Here is a 26,949-nt window from a genome sequence, read left to right on the forward strand (position 1 = left end):
GTATTTGTTTAATAATTTAACAGTACATCCATATAACAACCATCGTATGTCATACCAACTCTCATCTTTGATCATATATATAACTTTTTATGCCGCGTGTTAGTAGTTTAGTTGTTTGCGCTTTGTGGTTCTTTAACGAGCAACCACACACAGAAACTGGTAACCGATTTGGTATAATCCAGAATTGGTATATGTTAATAGGTATAGCATGATGTTCAAACAGATAATAACTATATACATTTCTCTCTATAAACTTTAACAAATCAAGTACACATATTACTTTTAATATCCGTCTTTTCACCGCAATACTCCAATCTTAAATGACAATATCCATGAAATAAAATGTCTCAACCAGTTATTTCACCTTCAATTTATTTCCCCCAATTACCTTTTTACTTGTACCTGTTTGTTTTTATAACCTCTCATGTCACATTTTGATTTCATCAACAATGTCAATTGATTTTGTTCTATATTAATAGATACTCGTAAACTATATGCGCTTTTTGTCGATAAGGAATTGCCATCTTCTCTTTAATGCAGCTGTAATCTGTAAAACGATGTTTTAAAAAGTGCCTGCTCATTCATGGTATCGTATATATGATTAAAAAACGACGAATGAATTAAAATATAAATTTACCCCAAGTTTGTGGATTGTAGTGATGCTTCATGTTGGTCTGGCTGGGATAACTGGAGATGTATGGTGGCATGTGGATGTGGATCATCTCTTACACTTAGAACATTTGTTAAAAACGAATTCCTAGTGTTTGTCGAATCCGCTTCTCTCATTCCATAAACCTAGGATGTAAAGGTTCAAACTTCTAAAACTTTGAAAGTACTTGTTTTCTTGTAAGGCTGCGGAGTGTGGACAAATACCTGTTTATAAAGTTCTGTATTTTCTTCGCGAATATGGTTTACCTTCTTACACAGTTCCACGTTTTCGTGGTGGATGATATTCCCCTGAACAAGAGAGCAAATGATATAATTAGTTACTTGAAGATACTTATATTTGACCAATGGTGTTAGATTTTGAGTCTAGTCGACCTTTCTCTTTAGTTCTTCGATTTCCTCGAAAAGAAGTTGGTCCTAGTGATTCAACAATTATCAAGAGGTCAGGTTTCTTTTCGTTACGAAAACATAAAGCATTTTTTTATTTAATTTGTCCCAAATAGTTGTCTACTTTAAATGATGGATATTAAATTTGGGACGAAGGACGTATAAGGCTAGCATCATATTAAGTGTAGCTTTTTCAAACCTTTTTCGTGCGGATATTTTGCAGACTCATTTTGAGTTGGTTCTCCATGGCCTGTAGATCTTGGACACTTAAACCAGAAAGCTCTTCACCCATCAATTGTCTGTAATTGCCAAAAATGAAAAAGATGCATGTCGGGTGGGTTGGTTAACGGGTTGAAACATGTCATTTATAGTACGAGTATCGGCCAGGTCAGTTGTGTTGAATCACTTACACATTTTTTCCATTTGTGTTGTTTGTTTAATAAATAATGTTTGCATAAATTATGATTACACCAAAAAAAAAAAACAGTTTTAATATTAATGATGGTAGAAAGTTTACCTATGATTCTCTTGCAGACTCTGCAGTTGTTGCTTTAACATTGCAGCCTCCCTCTGCCAGAACTGTATATATATTAAGTTGAGATTTTCAGGGCCATCTTTGCGGTTATTATAATATGCAGTTGAAAACAAGCAACAAAATATGGTGAATTCATATGATAATAGAACTTCATATCACATTACTATTAAACAACAAAATTTTCAATGTTTTGGTTATACTCAAATGTTCATTGTCTTCTCGTTACTAATATTTAACAAAATGAAATAAAAAAGTGATGCCCGTTGATCGAATAATCAAGCGGAGATAATGTCACATATCGCTATAGACTATATTTAATGTTATATAGTTCTGAAACTATTATGTGCATGATGCATGATTTATATGCTTAGCATAAGAACTTTTGACTTGCTAAATTCATTTTTGGAAACTGGATTTTTTGGACTGCTTGGATATACAAAGTAGCGAATGGGCCACGACTGAAGATGTTTGATGGGAGCAAAATCTGAACTCGATCTGCTTACCGCCTTCTAGTGAGGTTTTTATGTCAGTCTCATCTTTAGCTTCTTGTGGATACAAAAAATTTAGTTTTTGATTACCTTGTTAGAGTGTGGAGCACTTATGTTACATATTATGGATCAATTTATTATATCTTGTGTTGGGACGGCGAGGAAATCAGAACTGAAGCGAGGGAGTTAATTAATAACATGATCTTGTAGTTGTGAGCCTCTTAGAAGCCATTTAGTTGTTGATTTCTTTTGGTCAGATTATATCCCACAACATATATAACCGACTATTTCGATTGGCTAATGTCACATTTGCCTTGATGATCGTGTAAGCACTTGGACACGTTACGTATGTTGTGTTAGACATTGTATAATTTTATTTTACTTGTTTCGGCTGGCGTGGAAGCTGGTTTGGTTGCGCATAAATGAAAAATCAGAGGCTTGGTTTGGGTATTAAAATTTTAGGTAGTGCTTGGTTATGGTTTTTGTATATGTAAATAGCATGAAAAATTCACATAATGTTCTTGAAACATAAAACTATAGGCTAGGTGGATAGTTTAGATAATAACAATAAGCATAACTTACCTTGACCTCCGAAGTCGGGCTTGTCATATGTTGTTGCTGTTGTTGTTGTTGTTCCTCTTTTGCTTTGTGGTATCGGCTAATCACAGACTTCATGCTGATAACAGTAGCACAATTAGGTTTATTTAGTTTCTAACTATCCATTTATGTTGTAAAGGCAATCATATTAATAAACAAAAAATAACCCCCCCCCCACTACCAGATGATATTTAGGCCAGATGTGAGAAATATATATAGATTCTCATGGATCCTGAAAACATATAATAAAATAATAATTATATCCAACTAATTCTACAATTTAAGATACTTATGTTATGCGTTATAAGTAAATAGTTCATCTCATGAAAGAATGAGCCAGATCTTTTTGAGATAAAAACTAAGTATAGATGTATTGATGTTCTCTCCATCCTAAAGGATGATGGATTAATAAATTGTTTAAAAAAAATAAAAGATCGAACTTATTAGAAATTAACACTTTTGCTCCATCTGATCTTATCCCTTCCGACGTTCTCAGTTTCATCTAACTTCGATACTACACTTGATACTTATAATCCGTATTACACGCCTCTACATCACCTGAAAACTCATCTCATTGATAAGTGTTATTCTTTGGCTATGGTATTTATTTGATAACACTTTCACAATGGTTTCCAAAATTTTGCATATACACATTTGTATTGCATTTGTTGCCTATTAGTTGCTCCATCAACTTGATGTCAAGAACGTCTTTCCTAGTGTGGATTATTTGGGTTGCGAGTTTGCTAATAGCCAAACGTTGCGTACAAGCAAGATAATTAAAGAGGGTGGGATCCATAATGATACATGTTTAATTGGTTGGAATTTGTACTAATTGGTAGTTACTCAACGAGATATTTCATTTAATATATGTAAGTGTTTTGAGTCAGCTCATAAGCCACACCATATGTTCATCAGAAACTAGTATACAACTTTTCGTATATTGAGGTATCACAAGACCACACATGGTCCAAGGATTTTGTAATCTGATCGGGGCCTACAAACTATGGGTACTTTTACATAGGAGGGGAGTACATATGGATATCATGTTTCTCATACGTAGATTGGAAGGTTATTCTATTTCACAACGTTCTGTGACCAGGTGTCATGTGTTTGTGGAGGAAATCTTGTGTCGCGGAAGAGTAAAAAGTACAAAAGTATGTAAATTGATTGTTGAGTTAAGAGTACAAAGCCATGATAGTTCTCATGTAAAAGATTATATGGGTTCAGGTTCGTCATCTTCTCAGAGAACTTGAGGTTGATTATGACAACTTGATGCGGCTATATATGTATATAGTCAACTATAAATATAGTCCATAATCAAGTATTTCATGAGAGGATAAATCATGACTATCACTTAATCATGGATTGGATGGTAGGCGCTTAAACAGATCCTTCATTTATTCAATTGAATCACGTTAAGACAGACTACAAGGTTGCATATACTTTCATTGAACCTCTTAAAAACATAAATAGTTTAGTTTGTGACAACATTCACCTAAGGTCACATATATTTTGTAATGTGTATTAGTTTTTATGATCATGAGTCATTTTTTTCTAAAATAAAAAAAAATGGATCAATTTAATTTGTGGAAAATGGATCATGCATGTTCGCAACTCTAATATTTTAATACATAACATTTCTAAAGTATAATAGATATATCCAGGTAATAGTTTTAGTGATTCATAGTGATTTACAATGAAGAATCTACCTCATGTATACATAGAGATTGAGACTCATAAAATATCAAGTTTATAAATTATAAGGTATTTTGATTTTTGTTTAAAAATTTAATCCATTGGAAAGTACTGATATATCGAGTGTCATTTGTTGTAAACATTAATTATATATTTCTGGCATTAAGCTCCTTGAAAACCATATTAACTTTATCAACTTCAATTCAATTCATTTAAACTCTCAACCACATAAAAATAATAATGCATGGTTATATATACACACACATAAAAATAACATGACACCCTATATATATTAATTTGCATATTGTACTACTACTACTAATAATAATACATATGTAAATGTGGGCTCTTTTGGTAGCGCAGGTAATTGTGAGGTCTCACTTGTTAAAGGTAAGCCTTTTAGAATAATAATGCATGGTATATAACTATATATAGCTTTAACCAAATGACTGCAAAGTCTATGGGGTATCATGCAGATATATATATATATATATATATATATATATATGTATAAAGCTACTAACTACAAAATAAGCAACTATGGGTTTACGTTCATATATTGATCATCAACTATACCTGGCCTAGCTTAATTTATGAGAGATTAATCTTATCTTCCTAGGGAATATTAGTATGTGTATCATTAGCTTTGGTTAATTAATTTAATATCCATGCATGCAACAGTTAATTTAAAGCACTAAATTATTTTGCTAATTAGTATATATTTGTGAAGGGTCAAAGGTTGTCTGATGATCTACACATCCATTTAATTTGCCCCACAAAAATCATATACATCTCATCTGGATCATAAAGAATCTGATTTTTTTAACTTAAAACCTCATATTAATTAACAAGTACTTAACCAAATTACTTCCTTTAGTTAACATGTTATTAACTTGAATAACCAAACAAGTTCTTTAGAGTGGCAATAAATCATGAACTAATTATATTGTAGAAGATATGTATAGCTTATGTTAATTAACTATAGATCTGAATATTAACCAAAATATAACTTAATTTACCATAGTTCTTAGTTCATAGGCAAGATGACTGAAACAAAACCATATATATAGATCTAGTGAAATGTACTGACCTAGTGTTTGAGAACTCATGAAGTTTGCCGGTGCTAGAGAAGATCATCACACCAACCTCGGCATCACATAAGATCGCAAGCTCTTTAGCCTTCTTTAGCAACCCACTCCTCCTCTTTGAGAAAGTTACTTGCCTGCTTGTCGAATTGTCGATCCTTCTAATCACAATCTTACCCCTCCCCATACCTACCTACAAATCAATAATCAAATTATTAGTCTGACTCTTTATTGTAATCGTTTGAAATTGATTTATAGAACATTTACTTATGAATCAATATCTGACTAGCTATATAAATATATAGTACAAGATATTGGACATGAACACTTCGATTCATAAACAACGAAACTAGTGTGTGATTGACAAATCGAGCGTGTGAGCTATGGAAATCGGAGATGAAACCATTGCTTACTTTGACAAAAAGAGGCTAGCTTGACCAACACAATTAATCAGCCAGATCTATATATGTGTATGTGGTTTCCCAGTTGAGCTAATTAGAGTCTTCATCTACATAAGGAAAGTACTTATGAGTCTTCTCTCTCCATAAATGGTAGGTACTATGAACACTTTCTCTTTCTACAAAACCACTTTTCAGTACTAAACCGCTCGCTTGTTTTAGTAAAACCACTCTTTCTTTTTTGCTTAAAATAGAACATGAGTAACATGATGACAAGTGGACCAATAAGATATTATTATCATTTGTTTTGGCACATTTCAGGTTTTGACAATATGTACCCTATAGATCACTGACACTTGTCACCTTTCTTTATTTTTTAACATAAAAAAGCTCGACTTTTCATTTATTCAAGTCTAGTGCTACATCCTTTTTGTTTTGAGGGTTTCAAGATGACTATTTTACCCTTCAGCTTCAACTAATTTTAATTATATAACTTCATGTTTCTTCCTTTAGCATTAAGGTCCCTCAATCTTTTCATTTCATTCAAGAGCAATCAAATTAGATTATTTATACTTTCCATAAGATAACATAGTGCTTGTATCTAACACATGATTTCTAGTAAAGATAGTCATAAATAAAGTGATTAGATTAAATCTTTTCTCATCATTGTTAATTTTAGTAAAACATGATGTGCATTCGAGCCTTGTTGTTCTATCAAAGTTAAACTATTTTGTTAACATCGGTCTTAAGTTATTAATTTGTAAGATCGTGTGGACGTTCTTACCTAACATAGGAAAGTGATGCTTGACTATCATCAATGAAGAGGTAGGTCCCAGCAGAGCCCAGTTGGACCCGCAAGACTCACCTTGAACAGGGACGTCTGCGCAACGACCAACTGCTCCCGCAGGACCCACCATGCTCAGAGAAAACCTTACGCGCAGTACGCCAGCTGTACCCGCAGGGAAAGCCTCCCAATGGTGAAGTACCCCGCTTGTTCCCGCAGTTGCGGATACAAGCCATCAGGGAAGGCTACCCGCACTGACAGCAAGGCTACACGCACAAGGCACTAGCTACTTCAGTAGTCACATGAAGGAATGAGCAAGGCGGGAATACTCCCGCCTAAATGAGCCAGTCCGTATGCTTCTGGAAGATCTTTTGTACTATACCTACTAAGGTATGGGCAGAACATACGATCTGACCAGAACAGCCCATGAACCAATCACAGGGTGACAGCTCACCGACAACAGTACGAGGAGGAGCACCCTCTAGTACTGTTTGTCACTATTAGCCGCTGCCTACTCACCAACCCTTACTATGGGACGTGCGCAGCCTACAGTTGGTGGAACAGTGCATAGCCGGCAGTAAAGGAACAGTGTACAGCCGACCTTGTTACTGTCAGCCGTAGTCTATCCACCAACCAGCATGGCCTGTGCGTAGTCCACTGTTGGTAGAACAGGAATACTATTCAGCCGGCTGTACCTTCTAGGAAACCTACCTTCGGCTATAAATACTCCAACACCTTGGAATGGTAAGGACATCATCTGATATCTCGTTATCTTATCTAGCAATCTCTTAATATACACTTATATTCAGAGCAATCTAGTCTGATTCTCACGCCGGAGGGTGGTCACAAGGAGGAACCCCCCCCCTTCTCAGTGACGAGCTTACGGTGTCTGTTTTGCAGGTCATCTGAAGAACAACCTTCTCTGCTGGACCTCATCCTCGTGGGAAACATTACTTAACCCACAGATTATCCGTAATCTGCCCTGGGTCACTTAGTGTTTCTTCATTGGCGCCATCCGTGCATAAAAGCTAGAACTAATTCTTAGTTTTTTTCAAAAATTTCTGAAGAAATGGTTAACGTTACTCCGGTCCCAAGGCCAGTAAGCGACCAAGAAACCCCGGTAACCACAACCCCAGCAACTGGGGGGAACACCGGCGGTTATACAAATTTTACGAACACTACCCCGGTTACCCAAGCCGGGGCAAGTGCAGTAAACAATATTCCACTGGGGTTCACTGATGCCCAGTTGGAAAAACGAACGAGGGTCCCTCGCCAAACACTAGATCAAGTTAAGGCGTGGGCCGAAGCACGTCAGAAAGAGTTCCAAGCTGAGTTGGATGAACGCTTGCGTTCAGTTCAACAGGCTGACGAATTCGGCAGTACTCGCCAACATCTCAATATGAACAGTGAGTGCGAGTACTCAGACGATGAGCGGGAAGAATCCGATACCGACGCAAACCCTCGCCATAAGGCAAAAGGGAAGCGTAAGGAAACGGACTTCCAACCGACAAGGAATTTTGGGGAAGCCTTTAAACCAACGAATGCGGAGAGAAACCTGCGTGACTTCTCCAAAACCTTTAGACCAACTGCTGCAAATGCAGGAAAGTCAAAGTTTGCAAGGGACATTGCGGAAGCAATCGCCCCGAGAAGTGCCAAACAAATGTCCAACATTGGCACTTATGATGGTATATCCGACCCAGACGACCACTTGAACAGGTTCATTGCGGGGGCAACCGTCAGTAACTGGACAGAACCCACGTGGTGTTATATGTTCCAGATGACTCTGGTTGGAGCGGCCAAGGCATGGTTCGATCGTTTACCGGTCCACCACATATATGATTGGGCGGACTTTCAGAACAAGTTCAGCCAGCACTTCAGCCAACAAAGGAAATATACTGAAGAACAGTGGACGATCCTCAACTGCGTTAGAGAGGAGGATGAATCTTTACTAGACTTCATCACTCGCTTCAACTCCAAAAAGCTAAGTCTGGGCAACATAAGTGAAGACCTTGTTCGCGCCGCTTTCATCCAGGGCGCCGAATACCCAGAGCTTATCCGCACATTGACGGGTAAGGACGGCATGCCATCCACATGGGATGCCATCATGACGGCGGCCAAGCGCTTTGCCGAGACGGAGAAGCAACTGGGAAGGGATCTTCCCCATAGTACATACCTCTACACGCAAAGGACTAGAGAAAACAATGTTCGGATCGCCCGGCAGAACAAAAAGAGGAAGCTAGGTATTTGGCAGTCAAGGGTAAACTTTGACACCTCATCCAGCTCTCACCCTCTTGTTGGCGGAAGAAATAACACACACCCTTCAAGCCAAAAACACCGGTGGACGCCACTCACCAAAAGCGTCACGGAGATATTTGCCACTGAAAAGCTACCATGGCCAAAAGCTCCAATGATCCGGCAGAGACCTAATGCGGATCAGAGCAAATCCTGTGACTTCCACGGGACAAAAGGTCATAGTACGGAAGAGTGTACATCCTTGAAGGATATTGTTGAAGCATTCGTCAAGGATGGAAGACTTGCACACCTGGTGGCATCAATCAAGAAGGGAGGAAGGAACGATAACCGGTACAGAGGCAACGGACGAAAGCCCGTTGACATCAGCATCAACATGGTTCATGGTAAGATCAGAGGAAGAAAAAGGCGAACGACAGAACCATGCGCGTGGAAGGAAGCTGAGGTGCGCTTCCCGCGAGTGCCAGGAGGACCCAGCAAAGAAGGCCCTATCGTCATCAAAAGCCAGCTGGGGCACTACATCACTTCTCGCACTCTTGCTGACAACGGCGCCTCGTCAACGGTGATGTACAGGCAGTTCTTCGACAAGCTAGATGACGAAGACAAGGAACGCCTGGAAACGATCTGCGCCTCGATGGAAGGGTTCGATGGCAGCACAAACACCCCCCTGGGTATCCTATCTTTCCCCGTCACTCTTACGGACGGGAATCACTCACGCACAGAAGACGTGGATTTTGTCGTAATGAGGAAGCCACACCACACATACGACATTCTCTTCGGAAGAGACGGGATGGCAAGATTCAACGCCGTGGTATCCTCAGTCCACGGCATGATGGGATGGCCAACAGCTGAGGGTGTAGCGATGATCACCGGCATTCCCCAGGTATGCATCGCATCTGTCTCATCTAAACCCAAACCAAAGATGGCTAAACCAACCATCACCGAACCAGAAAGATGGGCCTTCAACGGCAAATACCCTGACCAGGCCGTTTCCATTGGCCCAACAGTTGTTGATCCCACACGCACCTTACTCAAGCGCTTATTACAGAAAAACGCTGACATCTTCGCGTGGACACCAGCTGACATGACTGGTGTACCCCGAAGTAAGGCAGAGCATAAGCTCAAATGCGATCCGGCTGTTACGCCAATCGTACAAAAGCGCAGAGTAATGGGGCCAGAACAAACTAACGCGTGTAGAACCCAAGTCAAGGAACTCCTTGACGCAGGCATCGTACGCGTTAGTAGATATCAAACATGGGTTGCAAATCCCGTTATGGTACCGAAGAATAACAAACAATGGCGCATGTGCATAGATTTCAAGGACTTGAACAAAGCATGCCCCAAAGATTGTTATCCGTTACCCGAAATTGATCTTAAGGTGGATTCGTTAGCACCGTTTCGCCTTAAATGCTTCCTGGACGCGTATAAGGGGTACCATCAAATCCACATGGCCGTTGATGATCAGGACAAAACCGCTTTTCGGACGCCCGATGGCACATTTTGTTACCAAATGATGCCATTCGGACTTAAGAATGCCGGGTCCACATACCAACGCCTGATGGACAACCAGTTTCATGCCCAAATTGGGAGGAACTTGGAAGTCTACATGGATGACTTGGTCATCAAAAGCCCTGACGCAGAAGCGATGTTGAAAGACATCGAAGAAACTTTCAACACGCTCAGGAAGATAAACATGAAGCTCAACCCGAGCAAGTGTGCCTTTGGAATGGAAGAAGGGAAGTTCTTAGGGGTCATCGTCACTAAAGATGGCTTCAGAGCGAACCCTGAAAAGGTCGAAGCCATTATCAAAATGGAATCACCTACTACCATCAAACAGGCTCAGACACTGAATGGACGACTAGTCGCACTTAATCGCTTTTTGGCAAACCACGCGGATAAGTCGTTTCCTTTCGTGTCAACGTTGAGAAACTGTTTAAAGAAAACGCACTTCCGCTGGACACCAGAAGCGGAAGCAGCTTTTCAGGAGATTCGGTCACGCTTGATCGAACTCCCAACGCTCATGGCACCAGAAGCGGGGGAGGGGTTAATCCTATACCTTTCCGCAACAGATAGAGCAACCGGGGCGGTCCTGCTAGTTGAATGGAAAGGCACCCAGATGCCAATCTATTATGTCAGCCGTATCCTAACAGACGTAGAAACCCGGTACTCTACCCTCGAAAAATTAGTCTTAGCACTTATACACGCTTCACGCAGGTTAAGACGATATTTCCAGGGTCACCCAATCACCATTCTCTCCAACTTCAAACTTGCAAACGTTCTACGCAAACCCGAGTTATCGGGACGCCTAGCCAAATGGGCAATTGAGTTGGGGGAGTACGCGATAAAGTATAAGCCAAGACCAGCCATAAAAGGACAGGTTTTGGCCGACTTTATTGCGGAAGTGCCTGCATCGCGGGAAAAAGAGTGCCAGGAAGAGGCTCAACCCTCTCCAGCACAAGACATCAATGATGTCTGGCGACTCTACACTGATGGAGCAGCCAGTAACGAGGGTTCAGGCGCAGGGTTGAAACTAACCAACCCAGCAGGCCAAGAATACACTTATGCTATTCGACTGGATTTTCCAAGTACGAATAACGAAGCCGAGTATGAGGCATTCCTGGCTGGGCTGAGAATTGCGCGTAAGATGGGAGTGAAACACTTGGAAGCCCACGTGGATTCCATGTTAGTAGCCAATCAAATCAACGGGACGTACACGGCCGTGAACGACACAATGGCCCTGTACCTCGCACAAGCAAAAACCCTTATGCGCGATTTTAACGATTGCAAAGTCATACACGTCAAGCGTAGTGAAAACAAATCTGCGGATGCGTTAAGCAAGCTTGCATCATTAGCCTTCACCCACTTGGGAAAGGACATCCGCATTGAACTCCTCGAGGCACCCTCGGTCCCGCACAAGGAAATTTGTGTCATCCAAACCGGCACAGAAACGTGGATGACACCAATAATAAAATACCTCGCGGCAGGTACACTACCAGAGTCAAAAACACAGGCAAGAAAACTACGCTGTAAAGCACTGAATTATCAACTCATCGATGACATCCTTTACAGACGTAACTTTCTTGGCCCACTCTTAAGATGCGTGGACAACCAAGATGCTGACTACCTCCTAAGGGAAGTACACGAAGGCATCTGTGGAGTACACGCAGGTCCACGCGCTGTTGTAGCTAAGCTAAACAACGCGGGATACTTTTGGCCAGGGATGCATACGGATGCGCTGGCATACATCAGAAAATGCAGGTCTTGCCAGCTCTACGCACCCAACACGCACCTCCCGAAGAGTGAACTTGTTCCAGTCACCTCTTCATGGCCATTTCAGAAGTGGGCCATCGATGTGACAGGCCCATTTCCTACAGCAGCAGGAAATGTTCAGTTCCTAGTGGTAGCCATCGACTACTTCACCAAGTGGATAGAAGCAAAACCTTTAGCCCAAACAACCGCGAAACATATCAAAAAATTTATTTGGGAATTTATTATTTGTCGTTTTGGACTTCCACGGAATTTGGTGAGCGATAACGGCACCAACTTTGCTGACAAGAAGCTACAACAGTGGCTGAAAGAACTTCAAATCACCCACACCTTTACCTCAGTGGCACACCCGCAAGGTAATGGTGAGGTGGAAAGAGCAAATAAGAGCATCGTCGAAGGCATACAGAAAAGACTCTTGGAACACAGATCCGGCTGGGTGGACGAGCTTCCGCACGTCCTTTGGGCAAACAGAACGCTGAAGAAGGCCAGTACGGGAGAAACCCCGTTCAGTCTCACTTATGGCACTGAAGCCATGGTCCCGGTCGAAATTGGTTTACCCTCACCAAGGGTCTTGATTCAGCCAGAAGACAATGATGCGGAAAGACGGTTAGACCTTATGCTAACCGAGGAACGCAGAGACTTAGCCGCAGTGCGTGAAGAGAACTACAAGCGACAAATGCAAAAGTACTACAACACGCGGGTAAAACTCTGCAACTTCAATGTAGGAGACTACATACTGCGTAACAACGAGGCTTCGAACCAAGAACGCCCAGGAAAGTTGGCCCCGGTCTGGGAAGGGCCATACATTATCAAAGAAGTTCTGGGAAAGGGCGCATACAGGCTCGAAAGGCTCGATGGCACTCCCATCCCAAGAACATGGAATGGAGCTCAATTACGCAAATGTTATATGTAGATCAATTCCAAACTTGTAAAGGCCTAGAGCCACTTCTAATGGAAATGATTCTCCTTTCACAATGTGTTGATAGCCTTACCTTTATACTTATGAACTTCCCACACTGATGTGCCGGTATTCACCGCATAAATAGGGGAAGAAGTAAGTCGTTACGTGTGGAAGGCGGCAAAACCCGCATAAACACAACGGTAAAAATTTCAAGTTTTAAGGAAAACCTCCACGCAGGTCAGATGTAAGTAAAGTCTAGCCATCCTTGTAAGTGCAAGTGACGGTCTTACCCGCACAATCACGAACAAGGAGGCGAAACTTAAACCTATTATCTGCCACGTTCAAAGGTTAACTTATTCTAAACACTTAGAAAATTTCAAAGGAAAAGATGAGGAAAACTTTCACGCATGACAGATATAAGTAAAGTTAAGCCATCCTACTAAGTGTAAGTGACGGTCATACCCGCACAATCATGAAAGAGGAAGCGAAACAAACTTATAATTGGCCACGTTAAAAAGTTAACTTATCTAAGTACTAAAGAAATTGCTAAGTTAAATCAAAACATGCGTAAAATGAACAAGGCAAGGAATTAACACAATCTTTATTCCATCAAATTCAAATATTACAAAGATTGCTGGGTGCATACCCGCATACAAAAGAAGCTATACAAAAACAAAAATCTACGCTAATGGTGGAAAGGGATCTTCAGGATCAAGCTTCAGGACCACTTCCACTTGGACCCGCTCCATCAGTAGAGCGTGGTGGTTCAAGGAAAGCTTTAAGGATAGCTAGCCCATCATCAGCAGCAGCGACTTCGTTCACCTTCTCCACCACCGGATGCGGGAAGGCGGCATACTGGTTCACTGCTTGGTCATAAACAGCTTCAGTATCCACATCATACAAAGGGAAGTTGGAAGGCGGGATGCCTTTCTCAACGAACCCTAGACCAAGCAGGAAGCCGGCCTTTTCCCCATCCTCATGAGAAGCGTTGAGGGCTGCGCTCATAGCATCGTCATAAGACGTCTCTGAGAAGACCCGATGCACAACCTACAAAAAAAAAAGAAAAAATATACAAGTATCAAAACCTTTTCTATTTACAAAGAAAAGCGTAAAGACATGAAAAGCTTACCTGAGACAACGCTTCTCGAAGAAGCCATTCCTTGGCAACCAGAGCTTCTTGGAGGGCGGCTTGAGCTTGGGTACAGGCGCGTTCGGCTTCACTTTTATTCAGGTTGGCAAGCAACACTTCCTTTGCAGCAGCCTCTTCGACGCCCTTTAGCTTCCGCTCAGTGTGGTCAAGCACGCCCCTCTGGTCCAGGATCTATTGGAGCTTCTTCGCGTCCTCCATCGCCAAGGCATCATGAGCCTGTTGGAGCTCCTCTAATTTAGCTTTAAGTTCCTCATTCTCGAGGCGTAGAGGCTCGGCAACAGCTTCAGCCTTGGTGGCCCTTTCAGTTGCGTTCCTAGCAGTTTCCTTAGCCAGCCGAAGCTGTTCGTTAACAGCTTGGGCAGCCTTGGAACGGGCCTCGAGACGGGCCTGAACCTCAACTTCAAGGGCCTTGAACGCCTTCTCCTTCTCCGCAGCCGCGGCGGAGAGCCTCCTATTCTCCTCCCGGACAGCCCGCGCCTGAGCTACTTCTTGAATGCGAGCTGCTTTTAACTTGTCGTTTTCACGACAAAGCAGCTCGACGCGCGGCTGCATCCGGGCCAGGAGAACCCAAAGCTCATTGGTTAGCCTACCCTCCTGGTAGCTAGCCATGGCTTCCCCCAACGCACCACTGGGAGCTGCGTGACGAGCCCACTCCACGCACTCCACAGGTGTGCGAAGGGTTGTTCCTCGGTGGATGTTCCATCGAGGAACATACACTTCATTGGAATCCGACACTGCAAAAAACAAAAAGCAGTTAGGAAAAGATGATAAAAAAAGAGCAGTTAGGCCAAAAGAACCCTACGCACCTGTAGGGTCAATAACAGGCCGATAGCCGCCAAACCCATCACCTGAACCCAAGGGAAATCCGTCCAAGAGGTCAGGTAGATGGGAAGGAGGCAGAGGTTGGCGAGAAGCCCCATGCATACCTGAAGGATCGGCCGTCGTTGCCAATGACGGAGGAGGCATGGTGAAGGCCGCCGCGGCCGCCGCTGCGGAATCCGCAGCAAAAGTAACCGCCGGCTCAGTGAAAGATGCGGTAAAAATGGCACTGACAGCCGGCGGTGATATCATCACAGCTGGAACAGTTGGCTCAATGGAGTGAGCAACTGAACCAGCGGAAGCAGGCGCAGCCGCCTGGGTAGTCGCCTCAGGTAGGCTGACCAAGCCTACCGTCATGGGCGGGGGGGTACTCCTCCGCGCTCCACCCTGGAATGCGTCAACATCCACGCCTGCACAAAGAAGATAAGTACTAATGATGGAAAACTATGAAGTTAAAAATAAAGTTTGTACTTACGGGTTTTCTTGAGCCTAAAAGTGCGGACAGGCGGGGATGAACCCGATGGAGTCGGCCTCTTCACGCCGCTCACTGTCATCCTGGGCTCTCCGGAGGTAACAGTCGTCGCAGCCTCCGGAGCGGTGGTCTTATCACCACCGGGGTTCCCCGCCACCTCCTCGCTCTCGGCCTCTGAGTCAGACCGAGGCACCGGATCGGCAGTGGAGGCCACCTTCTCCTTCCCCTTCCCGCCGGCAGCCTTCTTCTTCCGCACCAACGGAGGACCATCTGCGGATTCCTCATCAGAACATAAGATTAGAGGAATTCCAGCAAAGGTTTCAACATTGAGGGGTCGAGGGTTGAATAGCGCCTTACCTGGCCGCCTGGCGCTCAGGATCTCGTGGCCTAGCGGGTAGACCTCCACGAACCGATCCGCCGTTTGTTCTAGGATGGGCAACTCGTTCTCGTCTAGAGCGTGAGTACCCATCCGAGCGGGACTGTCAGCCTCCTGCGGATACAGGAGCGACTGCAAGTCGTTCCCCTCTGAAATAAACAGGAAAGAAGTTAGAAGAGATTCTAAATCAACAAAAAGAAACAGAGCATACCGTAAGGAACAGAGTTCAAACCGTATTCGAGGACGGTCGGGATCTTTCGCGCATCCGCATCCTTCCACACCCGGCTCATCCCGAGCATCACCATCCCGGACTCCGTAAACCGGTAAACCGGAGATTGGACTCGGGATATCTTCGAGAACCATTCCGCCTCCTGGTAGTTGGAGGCGTGAAGGCTTGGGAGAGCTTGCCCATTCTTAAATTTCATGGCAAGGGGGATGGCGCGAGCGGAGAGGTAGAAGAACTCCCGCTTCCACGAACGAAGACTGCGCTCGGTTGCGCAAATCTTCAAACCCTTGATTCGGGTTATCAGCGTATACCACCCCTGGATGCACCTCCAAGAGTAGAAGGTCATCAGGCGGTCGACGAAGGGCTCAATGCCCAAAATCCGGCACACCCACTCGAAGTGGCGAATCTTCGCGATCGCCATCGGGTGCACCTCGGTCAGGTGCACACCGTGCCTCTCCAGGACACGGTACACAAACTTTGTCAATGGGAACCTAAGATTCCCATAGACAAAGAATGCAGCATATACCCCGATCTTGCCTCTGGGGGCATCATACACCGTCTGATGGGGTTCAAGAAACTCAGGCTCGAGAGACTCGAGCATGAACTTCCTGACGATGTAATGATATAGATCGACAGGCAGAGCACACTGGCACTCGCCAGCAGTACTCTTGTCATCGACGTACACCCCAGCCTCCTGGGCTGTAGCCTCAAGATCGTGAGAAGACATCTTTCAGATATGAAAGAAGAAAACGATTTCAAGAGAATGCTCGACTGAAAAGATGAGTATTCGCCGGAAATCGTTTTGAAGATGAAGAGAGAAGTGAAAGTGTGGATTACAAAGAACCCTCTCCCCCTTTATATACTAATCGCAATTAATGCGATAAATTTAATGCGGAAGAGAGAGAAATCGAAGGTGCAATGAAACTATGACACGTGGCAAAAAGCAAGCTGGCAACAGCTGTTGAAAGGACGCGTACCATTAATTTCGCGGCCTCGCGCCAGAAAAATCGCGCCCACGCGCCTGAAAAAGCGTCTGGAATGACCAGGTACTGTCACGTCACCATAACTTCCTGCACGTCCTGACACAGTCAGAAGAAACCGTCGCACGACGTTTCAGCAGTTTGGACTGTTCTTATCCTTTCACCAACTCTTCGAATTTCAAAAAAATTCAAAAAGATTCAAAAGTAAGCGGGAAAATACCCCTTACCTTGGCAACCAAGTAACCATAAGACGGGTGCGGGTACAATGTCAAGGCAAAACCCTTCACATACTTAGCACCCGCAGGGAATTGACACCAGGAATACCTTGGAAGTAAAGTAACCGTAAGACGAGTGCGGGTACAGTGTCAAGGCAAAAGCCTTCACATACTTAGCACTCTGCAGGGAATTCAAACCAAGAAGGATCTTCTGGGCCATGCTTGCGGAAACGGGAATAACATCCCCGCATGACGGGAACGTCGAGAACTATATTGTTTGAAACTCCAAGATGGAATTGGTGGTTTTAGCATAATTGATCACTATGTTGAAAACTACCAAAACCCCATGGAGAATCCACACAAGTGGGACTCAACGCTCCTGACTTGCGAGAAGGTTACAAACCTACCCGCTTCATACCCAAAGATCAAGCAGAAAAGTCGGGAATTTTGCGTGACATCAGGAAAACCGCGGGAAGAATCCCCACGGAAAACCTTAAAACTAAAAACCCTTTTCAAAACCCCTTGCTAGTCCAAAAGTTCACCTCACTTATTAATAATTCATGAGAAGAACATTGGACTGGGGGGACTTGAAGAGGTAGGTCCCAGCAGAGCCCAGTTGGACCCGCAAGACTCACCTTGAACAGGGACGTCTGCGCAACGACCAACTGCTCCCGCAGGACCCACCATGCTCAGAGAAAACCTTACGCGCAGTACGCCAGCTGTACCCGCAGGGAAAGCCTCCCAATGGTGAAGTACCCCGCTTGTTCCCGCAGTTGCGGATACAAGCCATCAGGGAAGGCTACCCGCACTGACAGCAAGGCTACACGCATAAGGCACTAGCTACTTCAGTAGTCACATGAAGGAATGAGCAAGGCGGGAATACTCCCGCCTAAATGAGCCAGTCCGTATGCTTCTGGAAGATCTTTTGTACTATACCTACTAAGGTATGGGCAGAACATACGATCTGACCAGAACAGCCCATGAACCAATCACAGGGTGACAGCTCACCGACAACAGTACGAGGAGGAGCACCCTCTAGTACTGTTTGTCACTATTAGCCGCTGCCTACTCACCAACCCTTACTATGGGACGTGCGCAGCCTACAGTTGGTGGAACAGTGCATAGCCGGCAGTAAAGGAACAGTGTACAGCCGACCTTGTTACTGTCAGCCGTAGTCTATCCACCAACCAGCATGGCCTGTGCGTAGTCCACTGTTGGTAGAACAGGAATACTATTCAGCCGGCTGTACCTTCTAGGAAACCTACCTTCGGCTATAAATACTCCAACACCTTGGAATGGTAAGGACATCATCTGATATCTCGTTATCTTATCTAGCAATCTCTTAATATACACTTATATTCAGAGCAATCTAGTCTGATTCTCACGCCGGAGGGTGGTCACAAGGAGGAACCCCCCCCCCCTTCTCAGTGACGAGCTTACGGTGTCTGTTTTGCAGGTCATCTGAAGAACAACCTTCTCTGCTGGACCTCATCCTCGTGGGAAACATTACTTAACCCACAGATTATCCGTAATCTGCCCTGGGTCACTTAGTGTTTCTTCAATCAATATTTTTAACTAATTTAGTTTCAGCATGGCTGGGAATAGTTAGTATTAATAGCTTATTGTTGGAAAGAATAAGATGCTGAAATATGTAAGTGTAAAATAAAATTGTTGGTTTATGATTGAAATAAATATGTTTTTAAATGTTCGGTTATTATCTCTGGCACATTGATCTCTGAGATGCGGCAAATGACTATTTTGCTCTCTATAAGACTACACCATGTTTTCCCATAAAGGGGATGCCATGGCATAGAAAGGAAGACAGAGGTGCCACCTAAAGTGGGGATTTGTGGGGGTATTTAATACCCCGACCAATTTTAACATTTTATCTCTCTAAACTATTATTTTATTTTTCATATAAAGAAAAAGGAAAGCACAGACTAAAGTATGATCTTGATAGAGTGAGAGCATGTTTGGGATTGCTTCTTAAAAGTGCTTATGGCTTTTTGGAGAGGCAAAATATCCAAAATGCCCCTCCAAAAGCACCTAAAAGCTCTTTTGGAGAGGCAAAATATCCAAAATGCCCCTCCAAAAGCACCTAAAAGCCCTCCAAAAGCACCTAAAAGCTCCTGGAGCTTTTAGGTGCTTTTGGAGGGGCATTTTGGATATTTTGCCTCTCCAAAAAGCCATAAGCGCTTTTAAAAAACAATCCCAAACACCCCTTGAAAGGGAGTGGAGTTTAATATAACGTGTCATGATCAGTGTGATACGATATGACATTGCTTAGACCTCAGAGGGAAAGAGGGATGTATTATGTATACCTCGTAGTTTAATATATGTTTTTAGTATGACACGTGTAAGGTTATTCTAGTTAACGTGAATAATACAACTTATGAATTATTGTTGAAGCTAGATTAACTATGTTGCTTTAGTTATTAGCAAATTATATAACAACTCAATCAGTGATAAATTAATTAATTGTTAGATGCATTCTTGGAACTTGTCGACTTTAATATATATTACGTCTTAACTAAATTTGAGGCATTTTTGAAAGAGAAAACAAAATAGGAGGATGGAATATATAATAAAGATGAGGGTAATTTAGTCTTTTAACGCAATAAAACACTCTATTAAAAAATGAAATTGGCAAATAATAAAAGTGGCAGACCAGGCACTAGGTAGGTGAACGTGACATGTACTCGCCCAATAATTAAAATAAAGGTGAGGCTTTTCTTGTTCAGAGAAATTAAGGTTTCCTAATTGGGAAATATTTGAGGTGTGATTTAAATTGCTAAATCTATTGACAAATTGTCCGTTGCTTGTCTTTTATCTTTCCTTAAATAACAATTTGGTACTAAAAATATCATCTATACTATATATACCTTAGAAGTTAGATCCACACATCTTATCTTAGTACATATATAATTATCAAGTGGTTCATTTTTCAGTAATTATCTGAAAACACACATCATCACATGAGCATGTTTTATGCTTATGTGAACAATCATATATTGAACTATTCGTAGTTCTGACTTGATTGGCAACCTGTCCAACAAACAGGAGGTTATCCGAATTTAACGTTTTAAAACCTGAGAAAGAAAGAATATTGGTAGTTGCTATTTTGATAAAGATATTGGACATGTATTCTATGCAATTACAAAATTAGATGACTTCTAAAATCAACATATGTTTGTTTGTGGTTGGAAGTCTATATTTATAAATAGATGACTTGTGAAACCAATAAATGTTTAAAAAATTTAGTTGGTAATATATATATATGTGCGCGCGCGCGCACATAAATACACATATATAATACGTTCAAATATGAACAAAGAAAATGTTGAGTACTGTGAAAACCGCAACAACTATACCAAGTTGATAAATTTTCATAAATGTATGAAAATAAATTGTTGTCGTAAATGTGCCTTATGCAGTTAACTATATATATTCCAGCCATTGCCAATATGCATTGTGATTAAAGTACTTTTACATATTTATTATTTATTTATTTTAATTATAATTATATTATATAAACCATGCAATGTGCATATATATAAACAAGGATATGATTGTACGGATGTTTTAATATACATTATCTTTTCACATATAGAAGTAATAAAAAAGATCTCTGGTGCACATTGGCAGCAAAGCTATGAAGAAACCCACGAGGAGTTGTGAACCTCAGTGGACAAGAATCACCCCGAAAGCAGTGAGAATAATCCAACTATAAAAACTGTCTCCTCCATATTAATTATGTTTCATATACATACGTGATATACACACTAGCGGAGCCAGATTTATTTTCCTATCATGTCATGTCAGTATTTTTTGATGTTTGGATTTATAACTAATCAACGTCAAACTTTTCATGTCGGGTGCAGTTGAGTTACATAATAAAAAAGCAATATCGTAACAAAAGTACTGAAACTTTAGAGATAGCACTTAGAGTGATATTGGATCTAATTGGCTTGTATGGAGATGAATGTTGTAATGAAGATAAGCTATTAAGCTCCATGCAAACAAAACACTGATTAGGCTCGTAGGAGACAAGGGCGGATCTACTGTCATCACATGGGGGTCACCCGTCCCTCATGAAAAAATAAATTTTAGCTATATGTGTGTGTGTGTGTGTTAAAAACTTGACTTGTCACTATGAAATTTGGACGCTAATCTTTGTAAGATACTGGAAAAAGGAAAAACATAGCTAGAGCAATGTGAGAAAAGAGAAGTATGATTTTCTGACAAAAAAAAAGAGGAATGCTAACAAAGTCGACCTGTATGGCCATTAATTTTCGTGCTATCATGCATATGATTTGACGACATGATATGCATACCTTATTTGACATCATGCAACTCGTTTTGTTACAACAAAAAATGAATTTTCTTTAATTAAAGAATACTTAAAAAAATAAATAATAATCTATCAAACGTTTGTTATGTTTTATTTTCTAAATATTATTATTTAGAATTAAAGTGCTTCGTTAAAGGATCAAATTCAACTGAGGAAGGCTCTACCTCGAGTAATGCCGGGAGATTCCAAGGATAATGGGGCCAAAACAATATAATGAAAAGAAATGATAACAATGGGACATTATTTAACATTATAATAACCAAAAAAAAAAGTGAAAGGGAACTTTTTATTATTTATGTTGATTGTTATGAAAAGAAACAGAAGTTCCTTCTTTTTCATATCTTAAATTATTGTAGTTTACTACCTCCTTAGAAAGATTTAGAGAAAAAAATAAAAGAAAAACCCACATAATGACATAATTTGAAGTTACTAACTATTATTTAGATTCCTGAGTTTCTATTTTATTATTTATACAAGTGGGTGATCTACGTTTTGTGACGGATTTGTTATAGTTAGATATAAGGGCATCCACGACAACAAATCTTTACAAACCGTCACATTAGCGTCAAGTCAGATTTTAAACTTTTTTCAAAAACTCACTTTCTTTCACAACATCAAACCTCCACAAATTTTATTAAAAAAGTTATTATATTTGTGTGTGTGTGTATATATAATATGTATATATGTATGTGAGTGGGGGGGGATGGGACAAACCAAGTCCTTTGCAGGTCCTCTGATACAAACTTGAAGGACATACTTGGAGGAAAAACTGGAGCCACAACGCTTGGGATTGAAATGGTGAAGTTCGTGGATTGCCACATCAAACGGACCACACCCACAACCAATGCGTTGTGGGTGCTCTAAGTCATGTAGCGCAACTTGCCTTAAACATTAACCAATTGGTCAAGTGGTATGACGTCCCTCCTCATAAAATCCTTGCACGAGTTGGAGAACGATGGAAAAACTTTTGTGTTCAAATATATATATATATATATATGGTATTGTTATCACTTAAATGATAATAATTATTAAATGTGTATTTGGGGAATGTTAACGTATAGATGAAATTAACGTGTTAAACGTGAGAATCAAGTATAGTAATTATGTAATTACCCTATAGAGTAATTTATCATAGAGTAATTACATAATTACTCTACTTGCATATATAATTATCCTAATTGATTCTTACGTTTAGCACTCTAATTTTATTTGTATTTGATCCAAACCCATTATATGTAATTGCTATAGTGAATTAAATATACACTAATAAATAACGTGGTTGTATCAAATGTTGCATCATATACATCAAAATTTGTAAAACTCAAAAATTTTTAGCATACCTTTGACAGCCTTGGAGGAATATCTTTACCATTGTCGATTGCAATTTAAGGCGATTTTCTTTTAATTTGAAATCTAACAATATTATTTGAAGCTCTAAAATTTGTTTCGAACTGCCCTTAAAATTCATATTTTTTTTCTCTAGGTGGGGAAGTAAAATTAATCCTTGTTCATACATAGGCTTTTCTGGTACGAAATGAGCCACTTCAAATAGATTCATTGCTCCGGCCCAGAATACTATTAATCCGGCATGGGCTACATGAGCCCCTAGTAGTTTACCGGATAAATTGATAAGCCGGGCATTCCCGGCCCACCAAGCGAAACCGGTGGTTTCTTGGTCACGACCAGCTAAAGCTAAAGTTCCATTAAAGAGCGTTTCCACGGGGTAGAACCTCCTCGGGGAATATAAGGTTTTCATGAGGCTGATCTTGAGCCGCCATCCAAGCACGAATACCTTCGTTTAAGAGAATATTTTTGGTGTAGAAAGTCTCAAATTCAGGATCTTCCGCCGCGCTAATTTCTTGAGAAACAAAGTCATAGGCACGTAGGTTCAAGGCCAAACCGAAGAATAATGGTTTATCGGGTTCCATCCTCGAACCTAAAGCTTCATTTTACGATTAATCCTAATTGGTAGTTGACATTTAATTTGATTAATGAATTTAGTTTGGGTTGCAAAACAAAACAAAACAAAACAAATTGATTCCATTTTTCCATAATTCCATGTATAACAAACTAATCAAATGTTGTTATGATCACTATGGACATAAGCCCAATGGGTCCAAGCAGCAAAGAGCCCAGTTCAAGATTTTGTACATGCCCAAACAAGTTAAACGTTCAGCAATAGAAAAATGGTTGTGTAAGGTTGAGTGATTTAAAGAAAATCCTAACATAACATAAAGGTTTTGAATTCAAATATAAAAAAGTTTCATATTATTCTTTTTATTATCTTAAATACGCTGTTAAGTTATTGTATTCGGGCATTAACAACCTTGTTTTATTTTTTGGTTATCGAATTTTCATCGATTTGTGTAGGACTGACTACACGTCATTTTAATTATCATAATTTATACGAGTGTCGAGTGAATCCAAATTCGCGTTGATGTGGGTTTTATTAGGTAGTTATATAATAAAAGAGTGATTGATTTAATATAAAAAAGTTTGAAGAGATTATGTTAGAAATTGGAATCCTAATGCTACAAACAAAACCAAGTATCTATCTATCTATCTATAGAGGTGCACAAAACAAATATAAATAAATAAATAAAAATCCAACCCAAAGCATCTATTTGTAAATTTGTAAAAGGTAAATATAATATTAAGTGAAGAAACGTGAAGTAAATAAAAGACTAAAATGTTGGAACAAGTTTACTATAAAAAAATAAAAAAACATGAAATAAATGAATCGCCAAAGTGGAATAATAACAATAATATTATTAATATAGTTTCTTTCTTTGTTATTTTGGTGGTGGTGTTGCAGGTAGAAAAGTCTTATTTGGATCTACCAATCAATCATTCAATTCAATTCAATTCAATTCAATTAAGGCGGGCTTCTTTCGATCTATCATTATTATTATGGTTATTGTTATACGAGGCTTCGATTCATTTCAATTGAATTTAAAATAACTCAGTGAATCAATCAATCAATCGATTGTTGTTGTTGGTGGTGATTTGGAATTTGCAGAGTGTTTATTATTTGCTTGATGGCCGCAGCAGCTTCCGATCATGCCACCGACACCACCAAGCTTTGCACCCACTGGTATTATTATTATTATTATTCATAATCATAATCATATTCATTTATATTCATATTAATAGGGCTTCTTCTATGTTTTGGTTGTACATGTTTGCATCTGACTTTAATTCATTCATATCATAATCATAATCATAATCATAATCATATACATGTCACAGCAGCACAGATACAATACTAATAATAATAAAATTAGTACTTGATACTTACTTTTCTTCACTTACTATAAATTTATTCTATCATTGTTTGAAGCTAATAACTTTTGTTTGATGCATACATAATATCAATAATAATAATAATAATAATTATTATTATTATTATTATTATTATTATTATTATTATTATTATTATTATTATTATAGCTGTGTTTCATGATTAACTATTCGTTTTTACTCTACAAGTCAAATAAATTTGCATGCATATTGTGAGTGAAGCATCAACACACAGGCACTACCGCATCCTGCTGATTCTTGTTTGTTGGAAATTTCAAGTAATCCTAATTCTTAAAACAAATGTATATTATTTATTTTATTGATGTGGCTTGTTTTCAATACGAACCTAGCGTGTATTTTTATGGTCAATCTTATATCATATGGCCTATTGGCCTTTATTGGTTTCTTTTTTCGCACAATGGCGTGATCTCTTGTTTTCCAGTTTTTAGCGTGTTACTTTTAAAGCAGTATTGAAACACCTGAATGGTTGTGTTTGCAGTGAGAGAGATATTCCGTCTTCAAATATCGATCTGCACTATGCTCACTGCGTACGTAACTTAGAGAAGTGCAAAATATGTGGCGATATGGTACCTACAAAACATGCAGATGAACACTACACCAACACCCATGCTCCGGTAAACTATATATTGTTTTCTCATTAAATATTTCAACTTCAATCGTACTTGTTTTACTCGATTTGACAATAGGTGTCTTTGATATGATGACAGAGTATATTATTTCACTCATACTTTTTTTAAGAGGTTTTATGCGTGTTTGACTTATTCGACCTGTTTCATTTGTATGCGCTTGCTTATTTTAAGTTTCAAGTTAATTTTTTTTTGTAATAAGTAAACGGGTCTAAATTGGCAGCTCAAGATTATTATTTTTTGTACTAGTTTTACTCGATTCCTAGTCTTGAACTGGTCGTGACAAATATTCTTGGGACAGGTAACTTGCTCACTGTGCAGTGAGACGATGACACCTGAAATCCTAGCTGTGCACAAAGGTGAAAAGTGTCCGAAAAGAATTGTGACCTGCGAGTACTGTGAGTTTCCTTTACCCGCCACTGACCTATTTGAGCATCAGGTAACTCTCCATTCCTCTAATAAACCCGCAAAACGTTTCATGTCATGTTCTAACATATGCTGAAATGAAATCTCAGGAAGTTTGTGGAAACAGGACAGAGTTATGTCATCTCTGTAACCGATATATCAGACTTCGAGAGCGAGCCGCCCATGAAGTCACATGCAATGGTGTTCCTGCTGAAATACCCAGGTTTAAAAAACAACCCACCACACACACACACACACAATATAATTATTTTGCAATAGTGAAAATAAATAAATAAATAAATAAAAATTTGTTGCAAATGAGTATTCTGAATGTTTCCAAATGATGGTTTTTGAAGGGCAATAAGGGAAGCCGAACGAGAGCATGTCGCCAGAAGGCCACCACCACCACCACCGCAAGACTTCTCTACAAGGCGGCTCCTTTTCACCATAGCCATAACCGGCATAGCCATTCTTCTTGGATCTCTTCTTTTTCAGAGAAAACCAGAAGACATGAGTCAAGTTAACTAAAAAGTACCCCCCGGAGCGTGTTTGAATATAAGTTATATATGTATGTATTATCTGATTTGACTTTATATCATCTACCCCCAGACGTTATCGGTGATTTTTCTGTTAAGTTGTCTTTGGTATATATAAAAGATTCCATGCAAGTATTACCCTTTGATATTTACAGCCTTATAAAGTAGTGAAGAAGCTAGGATATTTTTTTCGTTGGGGTCTACTTTTTGGTCTACGGCTTTGCTTATATAGAAAGTATGTTAGACTGGGTTGACTCGTCGAAAAAACTTGTTTTAGATTATTTTTATATTGGGTTCGAAGATAATTTCAGTTGTGTTAAGGTGTTTTGGATGTGATTTTAATTGTGTTAATGTGATTTTGAAGATGATTTTGGTTTAAATACTTTCATATAGACTAAGATTAACAGTACTAAGCCAAT

At 40.3% G+C, this 26,949-nt stretch overlaps 2 protein-coding genes across 2 annotated transcripts; one reads left to right on the top strand and one right to left on the bottom strand.

Moving 5' to 3' along the window:
* Window positions 1–610: 610 nt before the first annotated feature.
* On the bottom strand, window positions 611–6,496 carry LOC143553445 (agamous-like MADS-box protein AGL16). The gene is made up of 7 exons (XM_077043443.1): window positions 5,459–6,496; window positions 2,659–2,752; window positions 1,571–1,632; window positions 1,253–1,352; window positions 1,042–1,083; window positions 874–957; window positions 611–795 (listed from the first exon to the last, which is right to left on the bottom strand). The coding sequence occupies exons 1-7, from the start codon at window positions 5,638–5,640 to the stop codon at window positions 634–636; spliced, it is 726 nt and encodes a 241-aa protein (XP_076899558.1). The 5' UTR covers window positions 5,641–6,496; the 3' UTR covers window positions 611–633.
* A 17,863-nt stretch (window positions 6,497–24,359) lies between these two features.
* Window positions 24,360–26,665, top strand: LOC143553431 (uncharacterized). The gene is made up of 6 exons (XM_077043429.1): window positions 24,360–24,522; window positions 24,662–24,736; window positions 25,442–25,577; window positions 25,891–26,028; window positions 26,105–26,217; window positions 26,351–26,665. Exons 2-6 carry the CDS (start codon window positions 24,681–24,683, stop codon window positions 26,520–26,522), a joined length of 615 nt encoding a protein of 204 aa, XP_076899544.1. The 5' UTR covers window positions 24,360–24,522; window positions 24,662–24,680; the 3' UTR covers window positions 26,523–26,665.
* Window positions 26,666–26,949: the final 284 nt, after the last annotated feature.

Source organism: Bidens hawaiensis, unplaced genomic scaffold (assembly GCF_021521415.1).
Source record: "Bidens hawaiensis isolate Kalapana, Puna unplaced genomic scaffold, B.hawaiensis_p1.1 tig00017238_1, whole genome shotgun sequence".
In the NCBI taxonomy this organism is placed as follows: domain Eukaryota; kingdom Viridiplantae; phylum Streptophyta; class Magnoliopsida; order Asterales; family Asteraceae; genus Bidens; species Bidens hawaiensis.

Coding starts and splice junctions, on each gene's coding strand:
- LOC143553445 (XM_077043443.1), bottom strand. CDS start 5,640: ATGGGGAGGGGTAAGATTGTGATTAGAAGGATCGACAATTCGACAAGC. Junction 1,633..2,658: donor GCCCGACTTCGGAGGTCAAG/GTAAGTTATGCT, acceptor ATATATATACAG/TTCTGGCAGAGGGAGGCTGC. Junction 958..1,041: donor TCGAAGAACTAAAGAGAAAG/GTCGACTAGACT, acceptor TCTCTTGTTCAG/GGGAATATCATCCACCACGA.
- LOC143553431 (XM_077043429.1), top strand. CDS start 24,681: ATGGCCGCAGCAGCTTCCGATCATGCCACCGACACCACCAAGCTTTGC. Junction 26,029..26,104: donor CTGACCTATTTGAGCATCAG/GTAACTCTCCAT, acceptor ATGAAATCTCAG/GAAGTTTGTGGAAACAGGAC. Junction 26,218..26,350: donor GTTCCTGCTGAAATACCCAG/GTTTAAAAAACA, acceptor TGGTTTTTGAAG/GGCAATAAGGGAAGCCGAAC.